The 13,843-nt window shown below is 31.6% G+C and overlaps 1 protein-coding gene across 1 annotated transcript in view; it reads right to left on the bottom strand.

The window, feature by feature from the left end:
* Window positions 1–13,843, bottom strand: part of Cfap47 (cilia and flagella associated protein 47) — a 408,435-nt gene that overhangs the window by 220,824 nt on the left and 173,768 nt on the right. Inside the window, exons 34-35 of the mRNA XM_021725557.3 lie at window positions 3,918–4,015; window positions 3,545–3,661 (exon numbers count right to left, since the gene is read on the bottom strand). Coding sequence (XP_021581232.3) covers window positions 3,545–3,661; window positions 3,918–4,015 — 215 coding nt within the window. The remainder of the gene's footprint in view (window positions 1–3,544; window positions 3,662–3,917; window positions 4,016–13,843) is intronic.

A 13,843-nucleotide genomic window follows, 5' to 3' on the forward strand; every position in this document is an offset into this window, starting at 1 on the left:
CCAAAACATACTGCAATCCTATAGATACCACTGTTGATTTCCCAGAAGCCAATTCCTTCTTTCATCTTTACTAAGAATCCCACTTTTTGTAGGAGTTCTATTCCTTTATCCACCACTGGTTTAGTCACAAACATTACACAATTCTTATCAATGATATGCAATTAGAAATATGCTGTGAGGTCATTGGAAGAGGTTTAGTTTTTGCAAAATGAAAAGCACAATAAGAAGTGCTACTCAGTCTCAGATCTAGCTACATGAATGAAGGTGCTATGTGAAAATTTCAGCAGGAATTTTGGATTTCTTAGTGTACATGTCTAAAGGAAGCCAGAAGGCTGAGAATGGCTGAGCAAAAAGAGTCCTTCATAACTTTATTGGAACACTTGAATTCCTAGAATTTTTACTGCCTGACTAAATCTGATGCAAAATATTCCATTTCCTTATTTTTCATTAAACCTACTTTTAGACTCATGAATTTGGCTATTTAAGACTTAAAGTATCCTAGGTAACAAGATAAAAGCAAACAATAAATTTTAAGGACATAGATTATCTATTCACCCTTAGCTCCCATCATTACTCATTAAATTATATACAACCTGTATAAATTATTTATTAGCTTTATTTTCTTATGTCCACTTTTGCATGAGGGGATAAAATATACATGTTATCCTGATATCAATCAATTCCCATAATATTTCTGCTTTAAGTAAAAACTATATAATTAAAAAGGAGAATACTTAATAGCTGTATCTTCCTGATAGAAGGATTCTACAAGAGGATATAACATATACACAGCAAATTATCCAGCTGATTTTCCAGTTGTAACAAAGGACATAATGAAAACGAAACTTAAATATTAATAAATAAGTCCAGTGCTAAATGTCACAGGATCAAATGTGGACCAGTATAAACATCTACATTAATTTACTACTGATGAGTTAACTTAAGGATGACATTTCTAAATCTGCCATTTGACCTGGTTGGTAACTTTGGCATCACAATGGGCTAATAAAGCCTTGGTTATTATCTTCTATGTTAATTGTCAATTTCCTCATTAATCAAATCTTGAAATGCCTCCACATTTTATCTCGCAGATATTTATTTTTAAGTATTTTCTCTATATAATAATATAGACAGCTTGACTCAACATATCTGAGGAAATCATAAAGAAAAGGAGTGAATCATAATGTTTGATTGATTATATTTCTAAACAAAGATATTTGAAGTTTCTTGCAAACTGCTACCAAAGTCTCAAGAGCCAGCTTAAACACTGGGTCCCATGTAACGTTTCCTGGTTTCTTTATTATGATTTCTTGCCTCTGAGTCTCATAGTACATTGTTTCTCTATTACCCCATTAACTGTCTTCTCTGCATCAGTCTTTTCTCATTTGCCTATTATTAGTATGAAAACTCTATCATTATGTTTTATATATGAAATGTCTCCACAAAGCTAATGATTAGATTATGAGAGTTATAACCTAATCGGCGGATTAATCCATTTGATATATCAATATTTTGAAAGGACTTTAGTACTGGGTGATAACTGTTGGAAGGTTGAGTATGGCTGGAGTAAGTAGGCCACTGGGGGCATGCATCCCTTTGGGGTTTACATTTTCTCCTCAAAATGTAATGCCCTTCTCGTTAGCTCTCTCTGCTTCCTGGCTACCTGAACTGAGCAGTTTTTCTCTACTACACCCTTCTGTCATGCTGTTCTGCCTCATCTCAGGCCCAAAGCCATGGTGTTAGCCAACTATGGTCTAAACCTCTAAAACCATAATGCCAAAATAAACTTTTAAACCTCCTATAAATCATTCTGGTTAGAGATTTTGGTCATGGCAACACAAAGCTGACTAACACACCTTTGAAGATGTAGGTAGAGTTTAACTATATTTGTACCTCTGTAGGGTCTATCCTGTATCATTCATGAAGGAGATTCAATCATTTTTTTAATTGACAGAAACTGTAAAAATTTCATTCTTCCAAACCAAGGTCTTTTTTAAGATGTTGTCTTCAAAACTGCACTATTAAAAAGAACTCTCTGACCAAAAATTTCTCTTTACACCGCTACCAATAGGAAAGAATTTAATTTTCAGGCCTGTTGCAAAATGACTTTAATATGCAAATTACTTTAACATAGAAAGAAAGTAAGCAATTGTAAAGCTCATTTCTCCAGCAATTATAAAGAACAATTATATACAGACTATATTTGGACCTGAGCATCAATCTTTTTGGAAGATAGAATGAAAAATTCATAACTGTTCTTTCTTTTTGCTCTTCTTTTGTAGCTAGCCACCAGATCTAGACAACCTCATGATTTCTCTTACATTAACTTATTATTATCAGTCACCATTCAAAATGATATGACTAGAAAAGTAATTTCTGTGCTCTTGGACTAATTGAAATTACATTCTGCTTGATCTGTGCTCCCTGTGGATAGCTTTTCTCCTCTCCGTCCATCCTGATCATTGTTACAAAAGTAAAAGCCTTTATTCCCATAATGTACACAGTAACCTCCTGACTTTTTCTGCTGATATCCAATATCCCATATGTACCTATATTTATATCTCTAACACCAAACTTCAACTATGGAAACCTATTCACAAAATATCCTTAATGGACATAATTTTCCCATACTACCAGTCTGTTTATGCTATTTCCTCTGAGCAAACAACTTCTTTCACCCCTTGAAATCCAAATACAAAACAACTTCTTTCACCCCTTGAAATACAAATACAAAATAACCTTTTATGATCCCAACTTAGTCATCCCTTCTTCACAATGTCATTGGTGTAACAGACTACATCACATTGATCTCTTCCTTCGTCTGAATTCTGACTACATGTTTTGCAAATATTCCTATTGATATTTGATTAAATGAGCAAAACATCTTTTAACAGATATGCATCATGATGACTCAATAAATTTATATATTTCTCAAAGTTAGGAATCATTTATTGTATCATTTCATTATCCCTAAGTAACAAAGGGGTCATAAGATAGTAAATACATAATATATATTTGAATATTGCCATTGAAAACTTGGTGTGAAAGGTCAAATGGAATTATTACTTGCAATTACACTTATATAATGAAAATGTGTATTGCCATTGTGACCTCTATACAGATATTTATTTCAAACCAAAAGTGAAAACTTTCATTATCTGATACTAAATTACAAGACAATTCAACATCTATATTCCTATAATTACCTCTCCTTTTAATTCATTTTTAGACCAAGAGTAATGTTAATAATGTACCTAGGTTTTGTTCTTATGGTTTCAGACACCTAGACTAGAAGTTCTTTTTATTACATATACTTGGTGAGATATAATCATTATATTATATGTAACATCAAATAATTATATACTATAACTTTTAACATCTAGTAGGTTTTTGTAGAGTCATGTTTCAATTACCAAACTTTAAGAAAAGTATGAATTTTTTCAATTTAGATTTAAAATTTGGGAACAAAGGAAGATTATAAAGGAGTAAACAAAAAAAGAAACTCATAAAATATATATAGAATGTGTGCTATAAAGGAACCAACCTGTATGTTCAAGTCAAAGCCAATGTCATAAAGACTATTTATAATAATCAGACAATTGTGAAGATACTGTTCAGGACGTCTTGGTCGTGTGTACATATTTACAAAATGAGACTTGATCTGGAAAAGGAAACAATCCTTATTAATAGAATAAAACTGCTGCTTTTCAAGTGTCTTCTGTAGTGCAGTAAGGACTCATGTAAATATTAGCATTTGTAAGTAACAGATTATTGCAATAAAGTGCACAAATAAGCAAAAAGGCAATGCTAGTCATTCAGATTCATCTTTTTGAATTAAAACTAAGACATTTAAAATAATAAATTTGCAGAATATTATGCTTCAACCTTTAATCACCAAGTTCTGTTAAATGACTTACCAAAAATGGGCAATAGGCTGCCAACTGTGCTGCCAAAACAAGGCCATCTAAAAGGTCTTTGTCAAAATTTACTATCCATCTTTCAGAGGGAACAGAATCTATTTCAAAGAAAAAGAGTAAACAACAGTAGTTTTACTTTGTTAAAAGATATCTTATGGAAAATTGAGCTATAATGAGAGAAAATTTTGCCTTTGTTTAGAGAACAAAAAGCATATTATTTTGCTAAGAAAAATAAATTTCAAACAGAGTTTAGTACCATGAAATATATCTATCTGTAAGGCTTTAAAGACAAGCTGTCCCCTTCATTTCAATATGAAACTCTTTGAAAAACATACTATCATGCACTAATGTAAGAGAAATCCAATATTTAAAGACTATTCATCTTGTTGAGTATCTTGAGGTTCATATGTTTAATCAACAATCATGAACATGCATGGGTAAGGAGGTTCAAAAGATGTGCTACTATTTGAATCTCTAGAGTTGTAGTGTCAAGATTTATTTATTTGTTGTAGAAATTCTTACACATGTAGAACATGTGGAAGAGGTTGGAGATTTATGGTTTAAACAAATCAGAACTGACCTATATAAGATAATACAAGGGACTGGGTATGTACTACAGTGGTAGAGCACTTGCCTAGCATGCATGAGGCCTTAGTTTCTATACTCAGTACTACATAAAACAAAAAGTATATAAGATGGAGGAATAATGAAAGAATTCTCAACTACAGAAATGATCACTATGCCAAGACTGGAACAAAAAGTGTCTATATATTAAGTAAGTATCTGAAAAACTTTCCTAAATTGGGAAGAGGGGTAGAAATAATTGCTAGGTTGAATGCAACATTTTAAGTTTCCAAAACAGCTAAGATTCTTCTTAGTTTGAGGATAACTTCCAATCAGAAATCAAAGAGAAAAAAATGGTGATCATCACAAATCCCCCCAAATTCCTTGAATCCCATTTTATATGAAGAAAAATCCAAAATAGGATGTATTCATGATGCATATTTTAATTTCACAAACTAGGATTGGTTTACATCTGCAAGGGAAAGACTTCAGTTTTTCTCTTGAAATGTAGATATTCCCTACTTCACAGAAAGTTCTTGGAACTTTTTCACCTGAAATGCTTCAAATTTTTTTTTCTGATGGAATCATATGACTTTATGTTTGATCACAGGTATAGTGTCATCAAAACAATTATTTTAAATGCAGATTGCTGGTTGGCTGAATAATGATAAACCAAATGTGCTTCTCTTTTCCAGCCTTGAGGCATAATAGACAAATAAAAGTTGTACATCTTTAAGGCATATGTGGTATTTTGATATAGGCATATCTTCTGTAAAGATTCCCATAATCAAGCTAATTAATATACCTGTCACTACATGGTTACCATTGTATGTGTGTGTATGGGGGGGTGGGGATCACTTAAAATCTACTCTCAGCAAATCTAAATGTGTTTCTCTTAATTTAACATCTATGGATTTCAATAAAAATATATATTTTTCACTTTTATAACCAGTATTTATTTTTCTCAGAAGAGATGAAGTAATATCGTTTCATCTGAAAAAGGCAATTTACTAGCCTTTTACATTGATGGTAATCAGTCAGCCAGCAATGGATATAAATTGTATCCACAAGAGAGCAAATGCACATCCTGTATAGACATTAGCGAAAGGATAAAAACTCCATTGCAAGAGTTTAGTCTTCATCATCTGGAGCTTTTTTTCCAAGCCCACCATTGCCCACCAAGTTCCTTAATGCAATCCAACCCTGGCAAGGGTACATAGGAGTCTTCCTTGTCCCTATACCAGGTCTGCACTATGGAGAACATGATCTACAGATTCACTCCAATTATCTCTGTGAGTCACCAGTGGATGAAGTTCAGGGAGTGAAACTTGCAAGAGAAGGGGATACATGAAGTATGGCCCCTTGGAGCTTAATAGTCTCACTGGACTCGATCAGTTAAACAAACACCCTAACTCAATTCTTCTAGTTGTATTTACCATAAGTACACCATGGCTATCATCTCATTTGTTCTTGTAAGAATCCAGTCCCTCCACGAATTTTGGACTACTTTCTTGCCTTGCAGCCCCAGTTTTCTGGATATTTTTTTAAAAATCCAGAATTTGTTGTTTGTCTCGATTTTGCTGTTATTACAAGGGTAGGAGCAGAGTTTTTTTCTAGTTTTCCATTCTCTTCAGCAGAAATAAGTGACACCTATTCTTTGTTCAACCTATCACAACTTTGGAGCTGCTTTGGTTATTACTTACCAGTAGTCATAAGCTGTTGATGCTCAAACATGGCTTTCAGTAAGAATAGAATGGCAGTGATATTTCAGAACAATGTTGGGAAGAAGTAAAACAAAACTTTAAAGCTCTTCTTTAATCTCACATCCCATGCCTGTATCTTGTCTTTTATATCCAAGGCTGCTGCCAAGCCCTCACTACAGTTACCATAGCCTTAGGAATGTCAAAGATTCTCTTTGCTTTCATGATAGTTCTTTTGATACAAAATATTCTTTCTTGTATACTCCCCCTAAGGTTTTGCTTCTCAATGTGAGCTAGGCGAATCAGCAAAACCATCATCAAATGGAAGCCTGCTGAAAATGCAGAATTTTAGGTCCAATCCATCATTTAACTAAGCTATAAAAATAGCTTAACAAAATCTCTCCAGGTGATTTGTATTCACATTACCATCTGAGAAGAGTTGGACTAGGTTGTTCTGTTTTGTTTGTTTGAGAGGGAACCAGCAATCTACTCTAGTGACCATTTGTCAGGAACCAGAAAATTCAAATGATGATTGACACGTTTTAAAATTTTATTTTGCAAGTTACACTTTTGACTATTTTTACTTGACATTATCTCAAATATAAAGATACATTAAAATAGTAATAAAAATGCTGATCCTAAATGGTATTAAGAATTAAGAGATTTTGAGATTAAACATAAAATTGAATCATTTAATACGTGCTCTCACTTTTTAGTATAATTTCTATGTAAATTCTATTTTAGCTTATTATAACTAGATTTTTACAAAATTTAGTTGAACATGGACACAATACCTTTGTTTTATTTATTTATTTATGTTATGTGGTGCTGAGGATCAAAGCCAGTGTCTCACACATGCTAGGAAAGCACTCTACCACTGAGCCACAACCGCAACCTCTATAACTAGATATTTATAACAGAAATAATTCATATAACAAATTTCATCCACTTTTAATTGTTCAATTTATTGCCGTTTAATACATTCAGAGTTGTATGATCATTTCTACTATGTTTAGAATATTTTAACTCATTTTTTTCTTGACAAAAAATAATTCTATATACTTAACAGGTAGAGTGCAAAATTTCAATACATGAACACAATATTTGATAATCAAATTAGGATAATCAGCATATCCATCATCTCAAACATTTATCATTTATTTGTGTTGATAACATTCAAAATCCTCTCTTCTAGCTATTTTGAAATATACAGTAAATTATTAACTATAGTTACCTTATTATGCCATATAACTTATTCGTATCAACACAAAGAAATCCCACTGCAAAATTCTTGCTGTCTCCATATTCTAGAAAAACAAATCTGCTGTATGAAATTGCCTATTCTGGGCATGTCAAAAAAATGGAATCATAAAATATGTGCTATCTTGTTTTCCAGTGTTTTCACTCAGCATATTTTCATCCATGTTTTAGCATGTGTCAAAGCTTCACTACTTTATATGGCTAAATAACATTAGAACTTTTGAATGCATATATATTTAATACATATATTCACATAGTATAATATTATTATTATGTATATTAATAAAGTAGAATATATGCACACACAAATAAAATGGTTTGTTTATCCCTTTATAAGTTTATGGGCATTTGTGTTGACTCTGATTTTTGGCTATTATGAATAATGATGTTATGGACATTCATACAAGGTTTCTGTGTGGACATATGTTTTCTATTATCGTGAGTAAACAAACTAATGAGTAAAATTTCTGGATCATATCACTAATCTAGTTTTTAGAAGACTTTGTTTTTTAAAAGAACTTTTAAGGTCATAGCAAAACTGCTGAGAAAGTACAAAGATTTCCCATATATTCTGTGCTCCAATGCATGCACATCCTCTCTTATTGGTTAATCTATTTTTTTAACATTTTGAGAAACTGCCAAACTATTTTCTAAAGTGATTCTACCATTTTACAATCCATTTAGCAATGCATGTAGAGTTCCAATTTCTACAAATCTTTGCCAATACTTGCTATATTCTCCCTTCCTCCTCCTCCTCCTCCTCCTCCTCCTCCTCCTCCTCCTCCTCCTCCTCCTCCTCCTCCTCCTCCTCCTCCTCCTCCTCCTTCTTGCAGTGCTAGGAATAAAACTCTCTTTTTTAAATTTCAGTTATGCAAGTTGGTGTCAAGTGCCATCTCATTGCTGATTTGCTTTGCACTTCCCTAATGACTAATTATGTTGAGTGTCTTTTCATGTACTTATGAACTATTTACTTATCTTCATTTTAGAAATGTTTTTTGAAATCCTTTGCCCATTTTTCAATTGGGTTATTTTTCTTTATATCTTAATGTGAGGTTTGTATATATTCTCAAAACAAGTGCCTTGTTGCATATATGATTTTCTGTTTCTGCATCCATTGAAATATTCATTTGCCTTGTTTTTACTGTGATATTCTGTATTACAGAATCCACTTTGCACACGAGATAAATTTCATCTGGTAATTATTGTTTAACTCTTTGTATATGTTGCTGGATTCTGTTTGCTAGTAATTTTGAGGATTTTTTAATATGTATCAGGAAAGATAACAGTACACTTTTTGTTTCAAAACACATTTGAAATGAAATGTAATATATGCTTCAATGCAAAAGTAAATCACACTGTAGAGGAAGTTAAATTATGAAAATATGTAAATTAATGTTTATAAGATAATTATGTACAACAGATATAAGATCAGATCAATCATGTGAAAGTAAAATAACATATGTGATACTTTGTAGAATTTCCACATAAATGATCATTAAACTGGAAAAAAGTAAAAAAAAAATTAAAACCAAGATGATAATTACAATGGAGAAAGAATAAATTTAAAAATGAAGGCATAAGAAAACAGTATTGAAAATAAAGAAAATAATTTAGAAGTCATAAATAATTCAACATATACAATAATTTACAAATAATATTGTGCTAATATTTTTTTAGAGAGAGAGAAAATTTTTCAATATTTATTCGGTGGACACAACATCTTTTTTTTTTTAATTATTCTTTTTTTCTGTGGTTCTGAGGATCGAACCCAGCACCCTGTGCATGCCAGGCAAATGCGCTACCACTTGAGCCATATCCCCAGCCTCTGTGCTAATATTTTTAATTTGATCAAAGTCATTGATTTCATAAAAATATGCTATCAAGTCTCACAAAAGGGGAAATTAAAAATGAGAATAATTACATAAAAGTTAAATAGCTGGTTTGTTATTAAAAATAACTCCACAAAGAAAACAAAAGTCTCAATGATTTTACTAATGAATTCTACAGAATTCAAGAAATAGATAAATGTCAACTTTTACAGAAACTTTTTCAAAGTTACAAAAGAAGGAATGTTCACCTAGCAATTGGTTGAGATTTGTATGAACTGAAAAAAAAATGCAGAAAAAATCATAGGTGAATTATCATATGGGGTCCCACATTTGTATTTTATTCCCAAGTTGATTCCATTGTGCATTCTCAAAGTAGCAATAAATTAAAATATAAGGAAGGTACCAGCAAGGTGAAAGAGGACACTATCAGGAAAAATATATTTCTAAGGTTAGTTAATATTTAAAAGTCAATTTTAATTTAGCAAATTAAGATATATAGTTAATACCATTCCTTATAAAATTCCTAGAAAACTAAGGAGAGAACTTTTGGAATGGTGAAAATGATACACAAAATAATCCTACAGTAAATATCACTGAATGTACTCTTTTGAGTATGAAAAAGATCAGCTATAATAAAAGATCATCTACAGTTATAAAAAGTTAGAAAATGCTATTAATTTCTCAGTTTCAACAAGTATCTGAGACTTATGAGGAATATCAAAAATAGCTCATATGCCAAATTTACAAAGGGGATAATTTAGAACAGCTTTCAAAATTTTCAACATCTCACTCACTCTGAGAACATAAAAATGTTTAGAGGCAAGTAAAGCAATTCATTGATAGGGGAGGAGTGATCGGGCTGATATCTAATTTTCAAAGCTATTTTGCACATGGAACACAATAGAGCATTATTCAGGATTCAGAGAATAATAAAGAATGATCATCAAATTTTATATTTAATTAAGATGTCATTCACATATAAATAAGATTAAGATGTTTACAAAAAGAACTAATAGACTAGAGACCCTTGAAGTGACAATTAGAAAAAGAAGATGATTTTGGAATTCGACCATCTAATAGTTGAATAAAAAATAAAAATTACTTCAGATAACATTATACTTGCACAATGATGACAGAACATAAATGCTACAGGTATTGACAATATGTATAATAAAGAACAAAAATGATAACAAAGGAAGGTAGGTGAGAGAAAATGAGGGTAATCTATTTCACTTGTCATGGCAATGATTATCAATACTATGTAAAATCAAAATGTGGCAATATTAAAAAAATCTCAGAATTCATAATGCTAGTCATAACTATTCCTTTTAAATTAAAGATATATTTCAGGACATTTTATTTCTTATACTACAAACATTTATCTTATATGGAGTCTCTACACTCACTAATCTTATCTATTATTTCTAAATTTACCCACATTAGGGTTTTTAGCCTTCACAGTGCTTCAGAATCAGCTAAAAATCTTCTAAAAGCTTCACATATACAGGGAATATTCCAAATATTCAGTTTTAATTGACCTGTGGTGGGGTCCCATATTTGTTTTTTATTCACAAATTGACTCCAATGTGCATTCAGACTTGAAAAATCAGCACTGTGTATCAAAAAGAAATTAAAACACATCTGGGGCTCTCAGGAAAGAATTATAACAATTCTGCACATTTGTATCAAAGAAGCCTATGATTTATATTTTGAGGGGCAGTCTTATACAATGATACTTAATATGAACCCTGAAGTAAACTGCTTGGACTCAGTTTCCAGCCTCACCCTTTCCTGGGAAAAATTAATAGACCATTCTGTTTTAGTTTTCCTGATAAATAATATTAATATTTAATTACAAACATTAAATAAATGAAGATATATAAAATACCGGAGTCAGGCAAGAAAACATCTGATGGCAAATCAATGTATATTTATTTATGTGTTTGTCTATATTTAAAAACACTATATATATATATGTGTGTGTGTATGTACTTATTCCCTTACATATGTATATTTATCAATTATTTTCAGTTCAGTGAGCAACTGAACTGAATCAGGGGCAACTTTAAATAGTACATAAAAGATAAATGTTACCAAAATACTCAGAACTCTCCAAAACAAATAGTATTTTTTATTTACAATAACTATAATTGTCACAATGAAAAACTGTTCAAATAAGTGTAAGTCAAACAGTATGGCAGAGCTCCTTTGAATAGACAGTTCAAAATGCTCCAATTTTAGGATTTTGTTACTACTACAGTTAAATGAAGGTTCTTAATCCTGTCAGAAATTCCACTTTACACTACAAAATAGTATTTGCTGCTCTCAGAGTCACCAGATAATTACAGGATGATAAAATTTCTATTAGCAATCCAATATAGCAATTGAAGCAAAGGATCCAACAGAATACAATAGAGGATACTTTATTACCGGCATAACCTACTGAAGAAGACACTGTCACTAAAGTCTGAAAAAATGGTTAATCGGTAAAAAAGTTAACTACACTGTAGTGCTAATGATAAAACAACTTAACTTCATATAATACAAACAGCTACTGGAAACAAAAGGCTAGGTATATAAGAATAAATTTACCTCCTGGCAATTACTGTCCCATATTTACATGAGACAGATGCCCATTTACTACATAGAAGATGCTTTTTATTGATTTTAACAACTTTTTAAAAAATTTACCACATTCCATGGAGTTTCAAACATGGGATGAATCTCTTTTTATATAAGTAAGGATAAACTATAAACTAATAAGATAATGGATAGTCAACTATCTGGAATAAGGTAGAAAGTGTCTAAAACCTGCATGTTTCTCTTTATTTACTTATTCAACCAACATTGTTACTTGCTATAATCCAATGTGTCTTTCAGAATATATGTGCTGTAAATAATCTGGAATGCTGTAGTGTAGGGAGGTGGGGCCTTTTGGGAGGAGTTTAGGTCATGACAGTTCCACCTTCTTTAATGGATTAATGTTGCCATAAAAGGCTTAGTGGTTGGGGTTTGTCCCTTTTACCCTTCTGTTTTCTGCCATATGAAGACACAATATTCCTCCCCTTTGAAAGTATAGCACCAAAGTGCCATCTTGGCAGTACAGAGCAGCTTAACACAATACAGAAGCTGCTGGTGTCTTAACTTCAATGTAGTATTGTCTAGAACTGTGAGAAATAAACTTATATTCTTTATAATTTATCCAGTCTCAGGTATTCTATTATAAAAGCATAAAACTAAGTCTGCTATTTTTCAGTAAAAATGGTAGGCTCTAGGAATACAGCACTGAATAAAATAGATATCACCTGTAAAGAAGCCTATATTCTACTGAAAGAGACAGACAATAAACAGATACATGTGTTATGCTGTAAAGTGCTATTGAGAAAAAAAAACACAACAGGGAAAGAGAAGGACTAAAGTATATGCCATTTTAGAGAGGGTGTTGGGAGAACTTCTCAGAAAAGTTGACATTTCAGCAGTGGCATGAATGAGATGAAAAAGAAAACAATGAAGAATTTGGGAAGATAATGTTCTGGGCAGAAGGAACAGGAAGAACAAAGCCTTTGCAAAGGCATAAGACTCAAGTGCTAACAAACAAGAAAGGAACAAATGCCTATAATAAGTTATCTTAAAAAATGCAACAAGTTTCTTAAAACTAACTTGTATGAACTATTCTGTTGATAAAAATATAAGCATAATTTTATAACAGGTTAGCTTATTAATTTCAATATATGTACATATTTTGTAACACTTTGTTAAAAGTGTCCACAGTTACCAAACTAATTTTTATGTATGTTTTCACAGGCCAACCTAATACTATTTGCACTCATTCTTTGTGTGTGGGTGTGATGATGGGGATGGAGCCAAATATCTTGTGCATGCTAAGCAAGCACAGTAACACTGAAGAATATCCCTCACCCCTGTTTGCACCTCATTCTTCATATTTTTAAACAGAAAAAAATCATCTTATAAAATATAGATCTTGAGTTTCATCATTTCAATTAGAAAAAAATCTTTCTATGTCTATTGTTCTCAAATACCAATATTTAAATATATCTTTCAATCTTCATGTCACCATGTTTTTAAAAATAATACCTTCAAGTTAAGAGCAACTTTAATTCAAAGAATCTCATTTAAAATAAACCTCTTAATCTTTGCCTTAATTATAAAATTTGGGTTAAACTCTGAAGGTTGAACATAGAAAAAAGTACTAGAATTTAAAATGAATCCTACTCTAAACACAATAGGTGTGCATGTATTTGGAAGAGGAAAGCTGAATTCAAGCTAAAGAAACAATGATCATGCACAGTGTAAACACTACAATCAATGCTTATGACTAAGAAAAAGTGCCCTATATTAGCGATTAGGATTTTCAAAAAGAGTTTAAGGCTCCTGGGATAAAAATTGATAGAGTATCATCTTGCAAGTCAGAATTAGAGAGTGCCCACTGGGGCTGGCCCATCTATGGACACTTATACATATCTCAATGTATGGATCTAACATAACCTACCCTCCAAAAAATAAATGAAACATTATTGCACTTAAGTGATGTCCAGTATATCCTCATATGACA

Source organism: Ictidomys tridecemlineatus, chromosome X, assembly GCF_052094955.1.
Source record: "Ictidomys tridecemlineatus isolate mIctTri1 chromosome X, mIctTri1.hap1, whole genome shotgun sequence".
In the NCBI taxonomy this organism is placed as follows: Eukaryota; Metazoa; Chordata; class Mammalia; order Rodentia; family Sciuridae; genus Ictidomys; species Ictidomys tridecemlineatus.